Source organism: Phragmites australis, chromosome 16 (assembly GCF_958298935.1).
Source record: "Phragmites australis chromosome 16, lpPhrAust1.1, whole genome shotgun sequence".
In the NCBI taxonomy this organism is placed as follows: domain Eukaryota; kingdom Viridiplantae; phylum Streptophyta; class Magnoliopsida; order Poales; family Poaceae; genus Phragmites; species Phragmites australis.
Window position 1 is genome coordinate 7877719 of NC_084936.1, and position 22660 is coordinate 7900378.

The following is a 22660-nucleotide window of genomic DNA, read 5'->3' on the forward strand; positions in this document are numbered from 1 at the left end:
TGCCGGCCGAGCCTGTCGTGCTTCCACTGTGCCGACCTGGCCCGTCGTAACTCCACCGTGCCGGTCGGACCCGTCGTGTCAAACGGGCCCGTCGTGCCTCTACCATGCCGGCCGGGCCTGTTGTGCCTCCACTATGCCGGCCGGGCCTGTTGTGCTTCCACCATGCCGGCCGGGCCCGTTACAGTAAATGGGCTAATCGGGCCGTGCCAAGCTAGGCCCGTGCCGGACCGACCCGATTGGTCAATTTGGTTATCTTTAGATGGGAGCAGGAAAACACTGACGATACATGGACTATATCTTTTTTAAGTAGGAGAGAAGAGATTTAAAATCTGTTGAGGAAGAGAATGAGAAAGAAAACACTGTTAGAGTGTAAGAACTGAAGAGAACGAATCTGAGAAGGGAATTAAAGGATTTTGGATCGGGAAAGGAAGGAAACGGTTGGGATGTTATAAAGCACGAAACCCTGGCGGAAACCCCCCCTCTCCTCTCCACAGCCGAAAGCACGAAACCCTTTGCTCCCTCCCCGATGGCCGGCCGCGGCGCCTCCCCCGCCCCGGTGGCCGCCATCCAGGTGCGCTGCGCCGGCTGCCGCGGCGTCCTCGCCGTGGCCCCTGGCATGACCGAGTTCATCTGCCCCAAGTGCCGCATGGCGCAGCGCCTCCCGCCCGAGCTCATGCCGCCCTCCCCGCCCAAGGCATCCTCTACTCCGCCGCCCCCGGCCCCGCCTTCTCCTCCTCCTCCTCCCCCTTCTCTACCGCCGCCGGTTCCGCCTCAGCATCAGCCAGCGCCTCCCCCTCCTCCCCCTCTCCGCCGCTCCGCTCCCAGGGCGCAGGGCGTGGACCCCACCAAGATCCAGCTCCCCTGCGCGCGCTGCAAGGCCGTCCTCAACGTGCCCCACGGTCTCGCCCGCTTCCGCTGCCCACAGTGCGGCGTCGACCTCGCCGTCGACATGTCCAAGCTCCGCCATTTCCTCGCCTCCACTGGCCCGGGCTTCGTCCCGGCCCCACTGCCACCTCCGCAAGTGCCAATGCCGCAATTGCCCTTCCTCCCGATGATGCCGCATCTGCCCATGCCGATGCCGCCAATGTTCCCTCCCGCTGAGGTACCTGAGGAGATCAATGAGGTAAGCGTGCAGTGAGCATAGTAGCAGTCACGCTTGTGGGGATGCCTGACATGAGTCAAACGGCATAATTATCATGTGAGAGCTTGTCATATGCATATATGGATGCCCTTATTCTGGTAATACTTGGAGCTTGAGATTACCAAAATCCTTTCAAGTTTAAAAGCTGGCTGGCTAGTGGAACCTATGTTCAGGGGTTGTGAGCTTCACACAAGAATCCTGTATTTGTTTTGTCTGATTGTCTCTGGATGCAACAACTAGCTCAGCTAAATTTTAGTTTATTACATCATGCTTTTATGGGGTTGTACTGATCCCCTTGTGACCTTGAATTCTCTGTAAGACTATAACTGAAATTTTGATTGCACAAGAAACCACAACATATATTCTTCTGTTCTAAAATGCTGTCGTATGATTTCACCAAATATCACATGAACCTCATAAGGAAGGTCATCCAGTGAGGCAACCACTAATTTTTCTCCAGTCTTCTGAATAGATAAATTTATAGTTTTAAATCTTAATAATCATTAATCAGCTTATTGGTATAAATACCTACCTTTAGTGCTAATCATACACCAAAATGAAAAAAAATAGTTTCACTCACTGGCAAATTAATTGAGGTTCTATTATATAGTCACCTGGGACCCTGATTAGCAGTTTGATTTGCTACAGTAATCAAGTGTATTGCGCGTACAGTGTGGCGTATCGTCAGCTTGTGCATGCTCCAACCAATTAGTTCGCCTATTCATCTCCTTTGTTAAGTGTAGCATAGAGATGCGTATGTTGTAGTGGGTCTGTGGTCATACAAGAAAGGATCAAATTTGAAATGACGATATACATGATAGGGTAGGGGTGGCACCAATTGAAGAAAAGCTTGTCCAACATTGCTTGAGATGGTTTGGATATATCCAACGGAGGCCTCTAGAGGCACCAGTGCATGTCGGAATTCTAAGGCGTGTTGATATTACAAGGAGAGACAGGGATCGGCCAAATTTGACATGGGAGGAAGCAGTTAAGAGAGACTTGAAGGAATGGAATATATCCAAAGAATCGGATAGGAGTCGGAGAAATTAGCAACCCAACACCTAAGATATAGATCTTTATTATTACTATTCCTATTCCTTTTTTTTTTGTAAATATTATATAATTTTTTTGTGGCTCGTGTTGGGTTTTGTGACTTTTGTCTCTAGCCTATCCCAGCTTGCTTGGGACAAAAGGTTTTGTTGTCCATATTTAGTTAAGTTTGGTTGTTGAATGGTGCATGTGAACACTGAACAGTCCATGGTATTATATCAGTTGTCATTGCCATTATCATTGTAGAACTTCACGCATCAATGCCTTGCTGATATGGTACTGGCTTTATAACTATAATTGGCTTCAAGCAGGTTGCGATTGATGTCGAGCGTGAGGAAGATGAAGGTGGCACTGTCGGGGAAACTTTCATTGACTATGTAAGGTTTTATATTTTAATTGTTTTGATGAAAAAATGGAGAGCAGCTCTGGACTTCTTAGATCCCTTTCTTTTGTAGTTTTGTTATTGATTCGAGAAATTTACATATGCATATTCTATTTCTCAGATTCCTCCCAAGCTGTCTCTTGGTCTTCCTCATCCAGATCCTGTAGTAGAAACAACCTCTTTGTCAGCGGTGCAACCTCCTGAACCTACTTACAACTTGACAATTATGGATGAATTGGATGAGACCAATGCATTGTCTTGCTTACAAATTGAAACAATAGTGTATGCTTGTCAGGTCAGTTACTTTTTGTTATTGACATTTTCTTTTTCACGAAGTTTATATATACATATTGCACCTCTTGTAAGTCTACATTCTTGTGTGGCAGAGGCACCTTCATCATCTCCCTACTGGTGCTAGAGCAGGGTTCTTCATTGGTGATGGAGCTGGTGTTGGTAAAGGCCGTACTATTGCTGGATTGATATGGGAAAATTGGCAACAGGGAAAGCATAAGGCTCTGTAAGAACTTCTGCAAGAAAAGGAATTCAGTAACCACCTATCCATTTTTTGGCTGTACTTGTGTTATTTGTTGCTTGTTTGTATTTTAACCGATGGATAAATTATACAGGTGGATTTCCATTGGTTCAGACCTGAAATATGATGCTCGTAGAGATCTGGATGATGTTGGAGCAAAATGTGTGGAAGGTGCGAATTACAAATTCACAAGTTTTTGAGTCATGAGCAAAACGAATTGTAATTCATTTTAATTGAGGCTATCGACATGCAAATAAATGGCATTGGGAGACAAGATGCATACATGCCAATGTGATATTGTAAAAAACTGCTATCAAAGCATGTAGGCTGACATATAGAAGAGAAAAATATTTTAAATCAAATAGAAGTATCAACTGGTACCCAACAATATGGAAGGATTGGAAGCTTTCTTATCTTCCCATTTATTTTTCAGATGTCTTTACAACAGTCTCCATGAGAAACAAGACTGGCAAGAATTGTGAAATACTTAATAGAATTAATTGATCAAATTACCTGTCTTGTACTTTTAACAATTGAGTGGAAATGAAGAACTCAATAACACAACCCTTAGTTGAAGAAATTTACTTCTTTTACCTGGCAAATACATCTATTACCTATTTCATGTTTATTGCTGATATTTGCAACTGACGCCCATATTTTTGTCATGCAGTGCACGCTTTAAATAAGCTTCCATATTCTAAGCTAGACACTAAAGCCATTGGGATCACAGATGGAGTTGTTTTTGTAACTTATAGCAGCTTGATAGCATCCTCTGAGAAAGGCTGTTCCCGTTTGCAGCAATTGGTGCAGTGGTGTGGATCTGAGTTCGATGGTCTTCTAGTGTTTGATGAGGTAAATCAGGATCTGGTTTGAATGTACCAACAAAAAGGATATAAAGATCTAACGGAATGAATTTGGGATCTTCTAGAAAACATCAAATTTTCTATTTAATCATGCTGTGCATTAATTTGGTGAGATGAAATGATATGTCACTTGCAGTGCCACAAGGCCAAAAATCTGATTCCTGAGGCAGGGAGCCAGCCCACTCGCACTGGTAAAGCAGTTCTTGAGATTCAGGTGTGTGTTGATTTTTGTTCTGTGATGTTTCCATATTCTATTATCCTTGTGGTCAATAAAGCCTTACTAAACACATTCTGCTGCTGTAGCGTCATGTGTCCAGTTTCTTGAATGCTACTATAGCCTTTGAAAACAAACATTTTATATTTAAACTACTGCCTGCTAGTGCTAAAATATATGTTTGAAACCATAAACCCGAATTGTCCTGCCATCAGAGCATAAATCTAGTCATATATATGTAAGGCAGATTATTTAGAGGAAATAACTTTTGCCACCTTACTCGATATGCCAAGTTCTGGAGTTCATGTTCGTGAATGTTGTGGCTGGTCTGGCAATTAGTGTACTCTGGTATTTACCATAATTTTTGTTACGTTTCAACAATACATTATGGTCATATGGATTTGCCTCTTTTTGTGATATGAAGATCCTTTACTTTCTAGGGTGTGGTTGTATAACTACTCAGTTTGGCAGATTACTTGGTATTTGAGACGATTTATCAAAACTTTCCTGACGATATGTTCATACTGATGGCACCAAACACCACAGGAAATGCTTCCTCAAGCTCGGGTTGTTTATTGCTCAGCAACTGGTGCATCTGAGCCTCGAAATCTAGGTTACATGGTTCGGCTTGGTCTCTGGGGAGATGGAACATCATTTCAGAATTTTCACCAATTTCTAGGTTTATATTGGTTCTTGGATTCTTAATTTTCCTTTTGTTTTCTTTGTGCATACCTTTTTCCTTTGGCATTTATTATCTCAATTCAAATGGAAATGATCACTGATCTACTTATCCTGACAGCAATTACAGTGCTTATTCCACCTTTTAGTTGTGAGATATCCATCATAACAGCACACTCTCAGTATGTATAGGCAGGAATAAGTAGACTTGTAGTTGTCCATATAAAAGCAAGATTAGCAGTAGTTTCATTTTGTTGTGCAAAAGATGACTTGGAATCAATCAGATAGAGAACTTTAGGACCATCTGATGTCTTTAGGGTTAATTAACATTTAGAGATGAATGCTGCTCAAATTAATTGGAAATGAACAGGTGTTTTATCTGCATTTTTCCTTATCGAGTGGTCAGGCTACCTACTTCCACTGTTTGGTTCATTGGTCTAAAAGGTTTAGTGATCACCCGTTTTTAGAGGGATTTATGATGTTGCAGGCATGCTGCTAATTGGAAATTGCCATACTAAAAATGCACACTACTAGGAAAATACAATATACCGTCAGTTCTTTGCACTAGCACTGGTATTAGTTCAAGGAAAAGAATTCCATTGTCTTTGCGTTGATCAATCTGTCAGTTTTGTGCACAAATATTCAACAATCCACAGTACTAAGTACCGTATGCCTTCTGTGATACTTTCTATGCTCCATTAATTGTTATCAGAAATCGGAAATGTGAAATTTGAAGAAATAATAATGATGTATGCTTTTGTTCACACTCTATGAGAACAATTTTCAGGTGCTGTTGAGAAAGGAGGTGTGGGTGCTCTTGAACTTGTTGCTATGGACATGAAAGCCAGGTTAGTGTTTCTGGAACTGCTCAATGACCTAGCTCTACCTTATATGTGCACAACTGCACACTAATTGACATGAACAGCCCATATGCAATGGATGGCTTATGTCTAATGTTCTGTGCATACTGTATACATAGGTCGTGGAGTTGTCTTGTTGCTAAATTTTCAAATTCAATGTTTGCTCATCAGTATTGATTTATACTGCTTTTGTTAAATCTGTCCCAGGGGTATGTATGTTTGCCGTACTTTAAGTTATAAGGGTGCTGACTTTGATGTTCTGGAAGCACCTCTGGAGGAAAGAATGATGGTAATTTGACATGCTGGCTTTTTCCTTTTGTTTTGTTGATATTATTTGTTTGTTTTGAATCATTTTTATCTATTTTGTAATAATGTTTTTGTTGTACAGTGTGATTGCTCATCAATATAAAGACTGATGTTCGTTTAAATTTAACTTTTTTTCCTAGTAATTTGTTTCGCCTGAAGTTGTGATTGGTGGTAGTGGACTGAGGTCATGCTGAAATGCTTGTTTTTATCTCATGATGCAGAATATGTATAGAAAGGCAGCTGCACTTTGGGTAGAATTGCGTGTTGAGCTCCTATCAGCCATTGAATATTATGCAGAAGAGAAAGCCAACTCAGCTCAAGTATGGCGGCTGTACTGGGCCGGTCATCAGGTGGTTCTCTTTCATTTTATGCAACAATATGTTTATAACGATAACATGCTGGCCAATTAAGGGAGTTCGTGGTTTCCCAAAAATAACATTACTCTCTGGTGTTTTCAACTCAGAGAATATGAGACCAGAGAGAATTCTGATGCTGTACTTGTGAAGTTTGACAGATCATTTGCTTCATATGCTCTAACTCTATCCCATATTGTTAATAATTATATAATCTTTCTGCAGCGTTTCTTTAGGCATATGTGTATGTCTGCAAAGGTACCTGCTGTTGTGAGGTTGGCAAAAGAGGCCTTAGCAGAAGAAAAATGCGTGGTGATTGGTCTTCAGAGCACTGGAGAAGCTCGAACAGAGGAAGCCATCACAAAATATGTGCGTTTGTCATCTACTAGCCATTTTCTCCATCTTGTGTATTCTAGAACTTGGCGAGGTGAACTGATGTTCCCAAATTTTGTTTCCTAATTCAAATGTATGTGGCAGGGTGCTGAATTGGAAGATTTTGTTTCTGGTCCTAGAGAGCTGCTTCTTAAGCTGGTAGAAGATAATTATCCTTTACCTCCAAAGCCTCATTGTTTTCAGGAAGGTTTGCATCGAAACAAACTTTATAGATGGATGAGAATGCTAGTGGAAGTTTTGGTGAAATGTTTGTAACATCATTGCATCAACCGGGATGAGAAAACACCCTCATACAACAGTGCACTGCGGATGCCAATTGGCAACTCAATTAGTGTGCATGTGTCTTTTTTTGCATTCATAAATCATAATAGATAACTGGGTGTAGGCATTGTTTGCGTAGATGGTCATCTGATGACTAGTGACTAGACGCTAGTCGAGGGCTTGACGTTTAGTGTAGGTGACGACAAGACGGTCGTCTAGCGCGTCTAGACGATGACTAGATGCTAGTCACGGGGTGACCGTCTGTCTACGTCTAGCATCTAGGTGAACATTGGGTGTAGGGCTGTCAATAAAGCTCGAGGCCCGCAAGGTACTCGAGCTTGGCTTGTCAACAACTTGATTTGAGCTTTGCTCAACTAGAATTTGAGCCGAGCTCGAGCCTACTACGAAGCTTGTGAGATCCAATGAGCCGAGCTTGAGCTATTTGACAAGGCTCAATAATTTTCACAATCGCGTTATGCCTCCCCACTGCTATCGATTTCCCTACCCCAATATCGAAACAATAAAGTGCGAGCTCAGGAATCATGTTTTCATGGACACACCCACACCCTCACTGTACCCTGGCCCCACATAATATAAGCTTTGCATGCCCTCCCACACTTTCCTCGATCTTTTCTCCTCCCTTGGCTCTTCTCACCAAGTCTACGCATCGAAATGTCGCCACGAAGGGCCTCCACGCTGCCGCTCCACCGGCTTGTCCTCTCCACAAAGCAGCCCTGCCGCCTCTCCAATCTCCTTGCCCAAACCACAAAGAGGACAAAGCAGTGCATGTGCGTTTTGTGTGTGCAGGTGAACAAGCTGCACTAGCTTGTGCTCTTTTTTGTTGTGCGTGTATTTGGTTCCAATATCCACCATTTGTTTGATTGTTGTGTTTTCTATAGCAGTTGAGGATTATGTTTTTCTTCATGATATCCTCTTGTCGAGCTTAGTCAAGCCGAGCTTGAGCCTAGGCTTGAGCTCGAACGTAGCCTACCTTGGCTCGCTCGAACTAGGCTCATTGACAGCCCTAACTGGAGGCATATCTACTACAAACCATCGTGTGGGGGCACACATGAATTATCTAGTTTAAGCATCAAACAACAACAACAATCCAAGTTGGGGTAGGTTAGAGATGAAACCCAATAAGAGCCATTTACAACCAGGAGAAAAGAAGATTGATAGTATAGGACTCCAGGTCATGGTTCGGGCACGTGGATTATTGATCTCCACACACTCCTATCCAAGGATAGTTCTTTGGTATATTCCAATCTTTCAGCTCTCTCTTTACTGCCTCCACCCATGTCAGATTTGGCCGAGCCCTACATCTCCTTACATTATCGGTGTGCCTTAGGAGGCCTCCATTGGATATGTCCAAACCATCTCAATCGATGTTTCAGATGTCAGCTGTTATAACTTTTCATAAAAACTACATTTTGAAAATTTGGTCATTCATATTGCAGAAAGTGGGTTTAGCACTCTGTTGCTTGTCATGTAGAAGAGAATATGATATATAACTTTCTGTTTGGTTAGATTCCTTAATTTATGCAGTGCAGTCCTGCTTGCTTGCTTACTTCTTTATTTACATATGCTGTTGTAGGTGAAGAAAAAGTCATGGAGTTTCAGCACAAGCGGCATTATGGACCTGATGTATTCTTAAAAAGACGAGTTAGTAAACTTACAAAAATGGAAGATGTGAGTGACGATGGAAGTGATGAATTTTCTCCACGTAAGTTTCTCGACAAAGTTGTTGATAATGATTTCTATGTGTGGTACTGCAGTGGCAAAAGTATTTCTATTTTTGATATAATAACTACTTGGAAGCATCTTTTTCACTTTTTGGGAGAGCAAAGTATTACTGAAGTTGGGTAAAGATTACTGTGTCCATCTAGGTTCCATAGCGTAGCACAGTCACAAACTGGCCCTTAATGGATGTTCTCGACCACTTATAAATTTTGAGACAGTGGCTTAAACCACATAAATTTTGAGACAGTGGTTTACTATATTTACTATCACTAATACCTTTTCTTTTTTTTTACTTTTTCATCATCTTTATTTGTGGATTTTGTTGGATTTCATCTCTAGCCTACCCCAACTTGCTTGGGACTAAAAGGCTTTGTTATTGGTTTAAACCACATAGGATATGATCCAATGGTTATTGGTCAATATAGCTTATTTCTTATACTCCCATGTCAAGTAGTGGTTGTCATATGGCAAATTCCCTCTCCCGATAATTGTATTATTTGTTAAGGAGTGGTTGTCATCTGACAAATGGGATCTGCCTGTTAAGAAATCACGTGGAATACTGTGGTTACTGCAAGAAATTGCAGGAATAATTATTTTGATGCTTTCGCATTAAAAAAGTGATATGAGGAAATCACCTTTGTATCTTCAAGAACTAATCAAACCTGGTTTGATTTTACATGCTATGATTGCATCTATCCGTTTAGTTTTAGTAAAGCAGGATAGTTGTCTGTTTTGTTGAATGTGAGTATGCACACGCATGCACATATAGATGCCATGCTTTATTACTAAAATAATTACAGATCTTCGGTGAGATCACTTGGAAATAGTAAAGTATCCAATAACACGAATGACCCTCTGAACTGTAAAAGTAATGTTTTCTGATAGTACTACTGTGTGGTGTTTGAAATATTTAATTGTTAATACTACATGGATTGCTGGAGGATTAAGTATGGTCTCCTTCCTAATAATTCTATGAGGTACTTGCTGGTTACTTATTGGTCTATTTTGTAAAATGTCGCTGCAGAGTCAGACCATGAATCAACAGAATCTGATGAGGAGTTCCATATTTGTCAGATCTGCAACACTGAGGAGGTGATTTGTTGTCTTTCAGCAAAAACTAAATGTTTAAACCTACTTGTGATGTAAATGGACCTGACACTTTTAGCTATTGCGCCAATCATTTTATGTCACCATCAGAGCTTTTTTTTTGGGAAAAATCCCAGCACATGTTCAGTACCAGTTTGCCGGCAACTAGTTTAAACTATATCTCCAAATTTAAACTTAAATTTGAAACCATACCGTGCATGTTCAGATCGTAGAGGTACATGCTAGTAAGCCGCAGGTTGTTTCTGATTGGATCATCAACAATAATTTGCCCAAGCCCAAATGATCTATTTCTTCGTTGTTTTCAGCATATGTTTTATCATTCTGGCAGCCAATGTTGCAGAAAAATTGAAGGTCTCACCTTTACTTCCCTATCCGAATAGATGTAAAGGACCCAACCTCCTTAAGTCCCTTTAAAATTGTCTGGTTTCTAGTTTGCTGGTAATTTAGAATAATAAAGAGGGGAAATAAACTCTGTTTCACAGTTTGCTTTAGTGATCTCAATGCCTTATAATTTTCTTAGCTAAAGCAGATAGGTTGTAGTTTTTTCACAAGTACCATAATCACTCCTTTTTATTTATATTGTGTTTCTACCATTTTATATTTGTCTTCAGTGGTTGAAAACTTGAAATTGATATATATGCCACTGTACAAAAAGCAAACATTGCTTACAGAGTGCTTGCATTAGCATACAAGACTGAGCTCTTCTGGAACTTGAAGACTGAATCCGATTTTTCTTTTTCTTTTTAGTTTGCATAACCCTTTCTTTTGCTTGTTGTTTCAGGAGAAAAGCTTATTGCTTTATTGCTCTGTTTGTGCTACACGTGTTCACCCTGGTTGCCTGACTCCACCTTGGACTGGAATGATAACTGATGATTGGTCATGTTATGGTTGCAAGGAGAAGTTAGAAGGCTACTTCAAAGAGAGAGATGCTTATGTGACTGAACTCTCGAAGAGGTACCTATTATGTGAACCAATTACGATTCACTAGACATGCTCATATAGCCCAGTTCCTAAACTTGTTACCTGGTAATTTATCGTTAGGTATGATGCGGCAGTGGAGAGAAAGTCGAAGATTTTAGACATTATTCGTTCATTGGATTTACCTAATAATCCTCTAGATGATATCATCGATCAGGTAATTAACTTATTTCCAGTTGGTAATCCTCTTGTGCATCTATTGTTTGAATTCTAATAATACTGATCAATGTGGAGGTATGGTCGTATGGATTTTGCTTTGTAGGATGGTTTTTCCTGGTTTTGTTGTCCTTTGAAAGGCCAATACCACCTTAATTTTCCCACATGTGTTTGATCTGCACTGCAGCATTAGTGTTACATTGTGTTCATCTAGCTAAACATTGTCACCGTGTTCGGTACACCACGGAAATATGGCTTTCATGAACTATGGCTTTCATGATTGGCTTGTTGGTTTAGTGCTCACCTCTTTTGATTATCTGTTTGATTGTTTCCCCACCCAGTTGCAATATTATCATAATTGGAACCTATATCTGGTAGCCGACTTTTCAAAAGGAGGATGTGAACCCCAAATTAAGCCATGGAAATATGGAATGACCTATCGATTGAGTAAATCATGATGGATTGCTAATGTCACTTGGTGGGACATATGAGTAAATGTTGAATAATTAGGTGTTTTTGGAAGGTGCCAGCGCCTTTTGATGTATGATCTAAGATATCCAGAGTTGATCTAGCGATCATCTTGCTAATTTATTTCTCCTATCTGTGAACCTAATTAATCCACCATGCACTCTGTAACTGCAAAAACAGTACAAGCTGCATGAAATAGGGTTATCTAAAGTGTTTAGCTGATTATTCGATCTATCCCTTTAGACACTCCGTTTGTTTTGTATTTTGTAGCTTGGTGGCCCTGACAATGTTGCAGAAATAACTGGACGGCGCGGTATGCTAATAAGAGCATCAGATGGAAAAGGTGTTATTTACCAGGCGCGGAACACGTAAGGGAGCTTTCTTATCATGGCTTGTTATCTTCCCTAATTCAATTATTTTCATTTAAATATATGCCATTTCTAGGAAAGAAATTGCATTGGACATGATCAATATGCATGAAAAGCGGCAGTTCATGGATGGGGAAAAGCATATTGCGATAATATCAGAAGCAGGATCAGCTGGTGTTTCTCTACATGCTGATCGAAGGGCAAAAAATCAGGTCTGCTTTCCTTCATCGCTCCATGCAATTGTCCAAGACGGCTGTCTATATGAATGCTCCTTATCCTGCTTAACTAAACATGCCAGAGGAGAAGAGTACACATAACACTCGAGCTTCCTTGGAGTGCAGACCGTGCAATTCAGCAGTTTGGGAGAACCCATCGTTCTAATCAAACTTCTGCTCCTGAATATAGGTATTCTATGAATACGAAAAATTTCAGTTTGCTCATTTATACTTTTTGTTGTTGTTAATTGTTGAGAAAGTGGTTGCAATCAAGATTTTAACATAGCGTTTGGTTGAACATGAATTTATTGATGATTGGTAAGTACTCAGATAATCATGAAGTACAATAACTTTAAGTTTATGCTCAAGAGAGCAAAATGCTCAGTGCTGGAAGGAAAATGGCCCCTTTGTAACCTAATTATATCTGAACTGTGAAGCATTAATTCTTGAAATGCCAATCCAGGCTTCTTTTTACAAACCTTGGTGGTGAAAAACGATTTGCATCAATCGTGGCGAAGAGACTGGAGTCTCTTGGAGCTTTAACACAAGGAGATCGAAGGTTCTTTCATTTTTCTTTTTGGTTCATCTCAGTTAGCTCAGATCTATGATAAGTGTAACCGTGAACATTTCTGAGGAATACATCGTGTGATCTAATTTTTGTAGAGCTGGACCATCATTTAGTGCCTTTAACTATGACAGTAATTATGGAAAGAAAGCCCTGGCTATGATGTACAGAGGAATAATGGAACAGGTTAGTTAATATTTGTTTTTTTCCTATGGAAGGAAGGCAAGAGGTTTTTTCAAACTCGTTCACTGTTCTAAAGCATAGTTTTCAACCAGGATGCATTTCCAGTCATGCCTTTGGGATGCTCTGAGAATCATGCTACCCTCCAAGAGTTCATCACTAAAGCAAAAGCTGCTTTAGTGTCAGTTGGAATTATTAGGGATCCCGTAATGTGTAAGTTTGTTTACAAACTTATTTTTATTGCCACATAAAAAAATTTGGATGCAGGCTTTAGAAAGTTCTATTTTGTTTGTTTTGCTATCAAGATATCATGTTTTTCTGTTCAAAGCTAGTGATGCTTAGCAGTTTTGTGAAATTTATCGTATAAATGCCACTTTTAGACTTAATACTTCAGCTGTTTCATTCTTCTGTTTGTACTAAACCTGTTCTTATCACAGACTAAAATATCACATTCTAGATGGCGTGTTCTATGGGTATGCTTCCCAAAGCTATAGATGCTGCTTAGCTACTAACTGTATATGTTTTTGGTCAATTTGTCATTAATCCGCTTCTGGATTTGTTATATTCCATCTATTTCATTCTGCAGTAATTCGTTTGATGTAGTGCTTTGGCTGTGGTCTGTGTTCATAATCATGGGTTTATTCATTGTTTTTTATTGCTTAAGTGGCAGAGTCATGCAGTGCCTTTTAAAATTAGTATTTTAAAAATTGAAATAATGGTTGCAAGTTCAACTTACCATGCTTGCAGTGCAAGACAGAAATTCTCTACTATTTTCTACATAATAAACTATGCTATTTAGTTTCAAATGTAGAATCAGGGTTTTTTTATTTCACTTTGCAAACAAAAAAAAAATCAGAGCTCATTGAAACGAATGAAATACTGAAATTTCGTTTGTTTCGGATGAAATTCCATTCAAAAATTTAAATGCATGTTTAAATGATAATATTAAGGATAATAACATAGAACCGATCCTTAACATGGTCTGGGCAAGACTGCCATCATCCAACACAGGGTAATAAACCAATTATCTGATAAAGCCCACAATCTTGCCTGGAACACATCTACAGACCAACCAACATACCAAACTTGGCCAGACCCTACTTTCCATGTCTAAGCATTTTTACCAAAGTTAACATCATGATTCAAATATCAGTAATCAATTTATCAAACCTATACTACCCATGAGTAAGCACGACTAAGCACATTCTACCTATAACATGAAAATAACACTAAGGTTACAAGGAAAATCAGGGAAAACTAGTAACTCTACCATAGGATATCATATTTGACCATCATGCATTTCATAAAACAAATACTTTCCAAAAAGTAGGTGCAATATGTTCAAAGACACTTGCCTTCTCCGAAGTGTTGCTTGAAGTCACCGAAGTCTTGGTCTTGGAAATTCTCGAATGGCTCCAGGACAAGATCATCTACACGCGGAGAGAACAACACACTAAGAACAAGCGCCAAACGAAGCTAACACAACAAACAAACGCTAAGGTTGGCTAGGGCACAATTTTTGGAGAATTTGGGTGCAAGAATCGCTCAAATCGGAGCCACGATGCGAAAACTATGAGTAACCAAATTTTTAAACGGCTGAAAACGACGAAAACTATTTTTTTTTGAATTAAACCTAATTTTTAAAAGGCCTAAAACATTTATTTAAAATTTTCTAGAATTATTTTATAGCATAAAACTGATTACAACAATTTTATAGAATTTATTTGCATTTTTCTAGAATTTAAACTAATTTAATACGCAACAAAACTTATTAAAAGCGTTCATTTTATCAAAGAAAACATTTATTAGAACTAATCTAGATATGATAAAACTATTTCCCAAAATAAAACATCTATTCTAACATTTTAGAATTAATTTTAGCACTAAAAATACATTAAATAACATTTATAGAAATAAAAGAGCTAAAACATATATCTAAATCATTTTCTAATTTCTGGAATTTTTCTATTATATAAGAAAACCTATTTTCGGAATTATTCTATTTTTGTGATTTATTTTCTAACTGGAAAAGCGGATTATTGCGCACGGGTGATGTCATCACGCTGACTAGACCACTGATTGGACTCGCTACGTCGAATAAAACGTCAACATGACAACGCTGACTCGGCCAAGATTAACTACGTGAACCGGTATGCGATATATCTAATCCTAATCGCAAAATTGAGATCGGACGGCGGGAGGGACACCTACTTCGGCTCCAATTGTTTCGAGGGTGTCGGCGGCTCATCATTGGAGTAAGGCTGAGGCAGAGCTGCGATGGTCGTACATCGACGGCGAGTGGCGAAATGGGACGCAGGGACGGCGACGACTCCATTTGAGGGCTCGGACGGCGTTGGGGAGTCCTCTAGAAGCATATCGACAGCGGCTTCTACAGCGACTGTTCGCCCACATCTGGAGCTCGATGTGGAGGCTAAAACGCGACGAGGATTTGGAGTTTGGGTGCAGTGGGGCAAAAGGGCGCTCGACCGAGGGGTTGAGGTGGCTTAAATAGACAGGGGGGAGGGGGAGCTCGGCTCGGCTAGGGTTAAAGACGGCGAGCGGTGATTTTGGCTTCGGTTTCCAAATGTTGCATTGCAAATTGATTTGGCTGGAGTGATGGCGGGCCAGCTTCCTATTTGCGCGTTCAATTGACGATCAATGGCATTGATTGGGGTGCTAGCTCAGCTGGATTCAAATCAGGCATTAGTGAGCAGTAACGGAAGGGGGGGGGGGATCGGGAGGTGGGAGATGATTATGACAGGTGGGGCCCACTTGACAATGAGAGAGGGGAAGAGGGGAAAATTGGGCTGTCACAACATGTCTAAGCAAATCTACCCTTTCCATAAAACCTCAATTATCTAGTGACAAGGATTATATGGAATTCTAAGGTAGTTCCTATCTTTGGGATTCCCAGCAGATTATTAGCATGCAATTTTGTAAACAAAACATTTGCAATATTAGGTACAAAATGCTTCAAGGACAACTTGCTTTCCTAATGCTCAGTGGGTTCTTCAAACTCTTGGTCCTGAAAATTCCCGAACTCTTCCTTTGGACCATCGGTATCTAAACATGAAAATACAAGGCAAATAAACACCAAGAACCAAGAAAGAACTAAAATTACTCTCAAAGCAGCACAATTAATTAATCAGGATTTTTGGAGAATCAAAATTGTTAGGAATAGTAACTTGTATTCAATGGTAGCCCTATAGGGGCAATATATAGAGTACAAGAGGGAAATCCTAGACTAGGAGATTATAATAATACCCTTGACTATTATACCCTTAACAGATATTTGGGCTATTACAATTTCGGAGGGGAACGAAATTTCTGAAATTTCGTGAAATTTCGCATGAAATATTAATCCCTGTGTAGAATCAAAGCTCATGGTTGGCAATTGTTGTTGCAGGCAATGGAAAAAATGGAGGAAAGCTTACTGGTAAAATTATTGATTCTGATATGCACGATGTGGCTCGTTTCCTTAATCGTATTCTGGGATTGCCTCCAGACATCCAGAATAGGCAAGTTTTTTCTGAACACAAGTTTCTTTCATTATATTTGTATCTGGTCAGTAGATACCTCAGTAACATACTTATTTTGACAGATTATTTGATCTTTTCACAAGCATACTTGATATAGTCATTCAGAATGAACGGATTGAAGGACAACTTGATTCTGGTATTGTTGATATCAAAGCAAATAGTGTCGAAATGAAAGAATCACCGAAGGTAGTGTTTCTTTCAGATAGACCTCTGCTGTAGTAGCTCTACTTCCTGTATTAATAATCCATGTTTATATGTGCAGACTGTTCATGTTGATGGCTTGTCTGGTGCTTCTACAATATTGTTTACTTTTACAATTGACCGTGGAGTTCCTTGGGAGGTAAGCAACGTTCGGAAGCCATGACCTGTTTTTCTTAATAATTTATGCGACATAAATGTTGTTATATTTCAGTTTGATTCTGCACTGGTTTTGAGACTGCACATCTTGACAACTGCATTGTTCTTTATATTTTCAATTGCAAACGTTTAGTTAGCAAATGCAATACTTGAAGAAAGGCTGAAAGATGAAGCAGGTTCTTCTAGTGATGGATTCTATGAGTCCAGAAGAGAATGGATGGGGAGAAGACACTTTCTGCTAGCTTTTGAAGGGTAAGACGGTTGGATGAGTATGCTTTATTTATCTTTAGTTTCTTTTTATGAGATGTCTGTCAGGACTGTAAATTTCTTTTTTCTTAAATAGAAAAGGAAACAAGTAGTGGAAACTAAATACCAAAAGAACATTGTCGAGAAACCTAACTTTCATGAAGTAAAAATACATGGTGGAACTTCTCTGACATCTGATGACGACAGAAGCGATTCAGCAAGTGATATGTAATGGTGGTTGTTTATTGGAGGGAGGAGAGGAGGGGGGGATGGCGACCATGGAGGTTGCCAGCGGCTATGGTGGGCGGCGGCTAGGGTTTGGGGGCAAGGAGGCAGCGGCGTGAGAGAGAGAAGGCGAGGGTCGGCCAGGTGCCAAGCGGCTAGACGATAAGAAGAAGGGTTTTCCTTCTAATTCTTGCAATCTCTTTATTGATGATTTGTCTCTCTTTATATAGAGGCTAACTTGGCCTCCAAGTAATCTATTACAATTTAGAAAGTTCTAGAAAACCCTAATCTACTTAAGCAAACGAACTCAAGCAAGAGAATTGAATACTTAAGGAAGATAAAACCCATTATTTTCATGAAAGATGAAATTCATGTATTAAGAATGGTTGGAGGTGGGTATATTGATATTGAGATAGTTGTTGTAAATAACAGAAGCTCCATTTTTTCCTCGAATATACAAGAGAGCTGCGTATCATTTTATTAAAGAAGAAAAAGAACCAAGTACAACACCAACTCCTCCCCTTAACAGTTTAGTAACATGCGCGCCACTGACTCAACCGACCTAAACAACCACTGCACCTAGATAATCCCAGAGAGTTACTCTAGGAGCTGCTTTGCCCCAGCAGCACACCACAAAACACCTTCTTCTACTACAGCACTATTTACATCAGGAGAGGTAGAGTTGAAGACGCAATTGTTGCGGTGCTTCCAAAGCTCCCAAGCAACAAGGATGATCAAAGAATTAAGGCCATTCCTATGTTACTTGTCGACTTGTTTGAGTGATCGACTCCACCATCCTGAGAAGCTGCCAACATCAGGAGGCGGAGATATCATTTCAAGTCCAACTCGCTGAAAGATGATGAACCATACTTGCTGAGATACGACGCAGGAGATGAGAAGGTGCTGCATAGTCTCATCTTGTTGATCACAGAGAGGGCAACAGGGAGGATGAGGAAGACTTCGTTTGGCTAGCCTTTCAGCCGTCCAACAGCGATCGAGTAAAGCCAACCATATGAAAAACTTACAACGCAACGGTGCCCATGATTTCGAAATCCTTTTCCATGGTGCAAACCTGATGGTGCCCATACAAAAAGCTTTATAGGCCTACTTGCAGGAGTATGTCCCTGAGCTAGATAGTTTCCAAGTATGTTGATCCTGCACATCATGTTGCAAAACTATATCTTCTATCAGGTCCCAAACCAACAGATATTCCTCAATGGCTTGAACAGTCAGCACCTTTAATAACCGAAACCCAACGTTGATTTTCACCCAACGTTGATTTTCTAGACCCTGTGCAACAGTCCTTTGATTAATCGCCCTTTTGGGAACCAAAGCAATGAGATGAGGGGCCAACTCAGCCAAACCCATGTAACCATCTGTCAGACCAAAACTTGGTGTCTCTCCCATTTCCAACCAAAGTCATCGCAGCCATAGAAAACATTGCTCGAGCATTCGAGCATTATGATTACAACACTACTGTTTGTTTGCTTGGCTGCCAACAAATATAATGCCACATTGTAATTGCAATTATGCTTTGTTGCAATGTAATGAATTGCCCTAATCCTTATTGTAATTGTTCTCGCTTTTGCTGTACCAGCTCAACCGAAGGTATGTACAGAGTAATTCGTCCTGCTGTTGGGGAGGCCTCAAGGTACTTGATTCTTCATTTTTCTGTTCTTTTTCTTTTTTACTCCTGCTTCCTAAATACTTAACTCTCTACAGAATTGAGTTGTTCTATGACTTGGGTAAAAGCATAGCTGTTATTTATGGGTTGCTATTGAATGTCTTATATGATTGGTGGTTGGTTCAAAATGTTAATTATCACTGTCTTGTTTTAAGGGAGATGCCTTTGGTTGAACTTAAAAGCAAGTATAGGAAGGTCTCATCAGTTGACAAAATTGGCAAAGATTGGCAGGAAGAGTATGATGCGTCATCCAATCAGGTAATACTGTCGTTAGATATTTTCATTCAGTGTGGATTGTAATGCTTGTATAAACTACCAGAAAATATATCAACATTCAACTTGTGATCTTTTAGTGCCAATGGATTTACAAATTAGAAACAGAAACACTAGTAGCTTTTCACCATTAGGGCAATGCTTGAGCATAAATCTGACTTTCCTTGTTTTAACTATTGTTTTGTCTCTAACGTCCAAAGGATCTTTGTGTGTGTGGGTGGGTGGGTAGGTAGGCACGTAAACTTCCAAAGATATTTTTGAACAGTGATATGTTTGCTCTCCAGCCCTTCACTTCCCTTGTTTTTTTTTTTCAATATTTTATAGTTCCACCATCTCAAGAAACTAAAGGTTCCAGGATTAAGCTTTACTTTGTATGCTGCTTTTACCTGAACCTAACAGTCCATTTTTAAGAACAGACATGATTGATCATCTTTTTCTGCGCTTTAACCAAGTTGGGTTAGGTGCATCCATTAATCTTGTCGCTTTTGACTTTGTTTCAGTGTATGCATGGGCCAAAATGCAAACTTGGAAGCAATTGTACAGTGGGCAGAAGGTTACAGGAGATTAATATCTTGGGTGGTCTAATATTTCCTGTATGGGGCACAGTACAAAAGGCCCTAGCTAAACAGGTCTGCTTTTATTCATTTTTACTTTGTTCTCTCTTACTACAAGCTGCTGCCACAGTTGTCAGTTCATTATCACAGATGTTGTATCAGACGGCAGTAAAATGAACTTAATGGAATAGGTTTGATGATCGTACATGTGCAAGAATCATAGAGGGTGTTTGATCTAGCGCTTCTCTAATTGGCTATTACTTTGCTGACATAATCAAATAGGTCCGACAGATTCACAAGAGAATACGTGTTGTCCGCTTGGAGACGACAAATGACAACCAGCGATTTGTTGGGCTTATCATTCCAAATGCAGCAGTGGAGTCAGTACTAGAAGGTCAGTTCCAGTGTTCCACCTTCCGAGAATTTCTATCTGCTAATATTTTTAGTTATCTATAGTTCAAAGGGTGGTTGTGCATGCACGACTGGTGAACAACATCATCACTCTGTAGATACTGTTTAACAGTTTATCTGTGAGTATTACGGGAATGCTCAAGAAACTAACTATATTTGTTGGCCAATGTTGGTTTCATGTTATGATAGAGCGCAACATTTTTTTTTTGGTTGAATAGTTAGCTTCTGCTTTACATGGGTTTATTTCATTATAGTCCACAACAAGAATAATGGATAAGTTCTTTTGTCAACCAAAGGACTCATCCCAGTCTGTAATTTCTTGTCCTCTGATGCCCTAATCCCATTCAAGCAATATGTCATCTGTCTCTTGCATATGGTTCACAAATCACAACAAATACCTTCCATTGTGAAATAAGATTAAAAAAAAAAAACAGTATTATCTTGTAGCAGTTTGTCCCCCAGAGTTCACTTGGTGTTACAGCTAGTGCTACTCTTTGGCTCCATATTTAATCTGGGTATTTTCCTTCGTTATTGTGGAGTTGAACGGTTTCTTATGAAATTCATGCAAAAATCTTGTGTCTCAAATAAGCCCTTAACCCGCTCTAAGGAAAGTTGAAAAGAAAGGAAACCGAATACATAGTGCACCGTGTGATGGAGCACACAGGATATAAAGAAAATACAGAAAGTATAATAGTTCTCTATAAAATTATAGTTCACATTGTCATAACATTTTTTCCAGGTGAGTTCTAGTATATTTTGCCGCTGAAAATTCCACCTTTGATTTTCTGTGTTTTCCTATTTTTCGTTTCACGTGCCCTATCAAGATTATAACCTCCATGTTGCTTACTTCGAGTGTTGCGTACCTTTTGTTGTCCCGTGGCAGGTTTGCAATGGGTCCAAGATATCGACGATTGATTTGGAAAGAAGCTATTCTTTTCATGTTCTTTTTGTTAGTGTGGCGGACCAAATTTGTGAAGCTAAAGAGGCGGCTTATGAGGCGCAGCCACCTGGAACCTTGTTTAATCTGGTGTGATGGTATTTAGATTAGCGATTAGAGAGTAAGTACAGCGCTTTCTTTCAACGTTTACAACCCCCTACCAAAAAGAAGTGTTATTTAATTTAGGTGCAGTTTTAGTTAGCCTGTTGCTGAAATTTCAGCTGGGGTTCATCTGTCAGACTTTCAGCTAAATGGAATGATTTACTTGTAAGATGCATTGTCGTGTATTGTGGCTGTTACCCATCATGTCCGCGGCTCTTACCTACCATTGTGACCGGCCTGAAGAGGAACGAAGAAGTTGAGGTATCAAGCTGATTGCTGTGCTGATCTTTTTTTTTGTTTAAGAACCGGGCCCCCTCCTGAAGCCTTCTCGGAGGCTTGGCCCCTTTCTGAAGCCTTCTTGGAGGCTATTTGACAGGGTGTGAGACCAGGGGCTCGAGTCCCTGACCGGTTCTCTTCACTCATAGAGTTACACCATTAGGCTATAAGCTTGTTCGCCTGAGCTGATGTTTCTTGCGCGAATTAATCGTCGTGCTGGTTATTTTGCTGCTGAACTGGAACTTTCGGTGAACTGAACCGAAACTATTTGCGGTTTACATCTCATTGTGAATTTTCAGTTGACACCTCATTTTGTTTTTGCCACAATGCTGAGGGAGGGAATTCTTGCTTTCCAAACAGGTCCCGAGTGGACTAGTGTTTTCGACGGCCAGGATTCACCAAATAAACGGGTCCCGGATGGACAGTGCTTTCGACGGCCAGGATTCACCTAATCCCCAACCCGATGTTTACTCGGTACTTGCAGCAGTCGTTGTGTTTACTTGGTTAGAGGTGGGGCCTACAGCAGTGGTTGTGTGGTGCGTTGTTTGACTTCCCACGATCAAGCTGGTGAGTGCTGACTGCCGCCGGCTTGCCCTTTCTTCCCCTGTCTGGTGGGCCCTGTTCAACTTCTTCACCTCACGCTTGTGGGCCCTTTCTTTCCCCTTCGTCTGGTGGGCCTTGTTTGACTGATTCGCCTTATGCTTGTGGGCACGCGCTTTCCCGCTGATCGGATCCATGCGTGCGAATACTATTTTGTCGGGGATTTAAATAAAAAAATATTAGCACCCATGCAAAGTTTGTTCTAAAGAGGACCAAATGGACCACTCGGACCGGTCTGGTACGAATCCAGCTCGACGCGACCCGATAGACCTGTTTACTGTAACGGACCGTGTCGTGTTAGTCCGCGTGCCAAATCGTCGGCCCACAGCACGGCTCAGTTTTCACCGTGCCGTGTCGGGTCAGCCCACGGCACGGTGGAGGCACGACGGGCCCGGTCGGCACGTTGGAGGCACGACGGGCCAGGTCAGTACGGTGGAGGCACGATGGGCCCGACCGGCACGGTGGAGGCACAACGGGCCCGCCGGCACTCCGAAAATAGAAAAAAATAAAAAATAATAGCTAAAAAATTTCAAAAAATCAAATAAATTATAGAAAATAAATAAATAAAAACTTTATTGATTTGTTACCTCGTTAAAAACCTTTCTACTAGAAGGAAAAAAGAGTACAACCTATGATTATGCTCCGA

At 40.5% G+C, this 22660-nt stretch overlaps 1 protein-coding gene across 1 annotated transcript; it reads left to right on the forward strand.

Annotated features, from left to right (window-relative positions):
* The first annotated feature begins 457 nt into the window (after positions 1–457).
* LOC133895324 (protein FORGETTER 1-like) lies at positions 458–21421 on the forward strand. The gene is made up of 32 exons (XM_062335564.1): positions 458–1123; positions 2503–2568; positions 2695–2868; positions 2960–3090; positions 3200–3276; positions 3776–3957; positions 4105–4182; positions 4729–4861; positions 5648–5708; positions 5928–6009; positions 6248–6376; positions 6605–6748; positions 6857–6959; positions 8628–8756; positions 9798–9865; positions 10662–10834; positions 10922–11015; positions 11753–11850; positions 11927–12062; positions 12149–12255; positions 12529–12624; positions 12729–12816; positions 12906–13023; positions 16217–16328; positions 16412–16535; positions 16612–16689; positions 16840–16958; positions 18775–18828; positions 19017–19119; positions 19635–19763; positions 19971–20082; positions 20983–21421. The coding sequence occupies exons 1-32, from the start codon at positions 527–529 to the stop codon at positions 21012–21014; spliced, it is 3927 nt and encodes a 1308-aa protein (XP_062191548.1). The 5' UTR covers positions 458–526; the 3' UTR covers positions 21015–21421.
* The last annotated feature ends 1239 nt before the right edge of the window (positions 21422–22660 follow it).

What these genes read in the sequence shown, in the direction of transcription:
- LOC133895324 (XM_062335564.1), top strand. Translation starts at nt 527, where the DNA reads ATGGCCGGCCGCGGCGCCTCCCCCGCCCCGGTGGCCGCCATCCAGGTG. An exon ending in CAGGGAAAGCATAAGGCTCT is followed by an intron (nt 3,091 to 3,199) that starts GTAAGAACTTCT and finishes TAAATTATACAG; the next exon opens with GTGGATTTCCATTGGTTCAG. An exon ending in GTGACTGAACTCTCGAAGAG is followed by an intron (nt 10,835 to 10,921) that starts GTACCTATTATG and finishes ATTTATCGTTAG; the next exon opens with GTATGATGCGGCAGTGGAGA.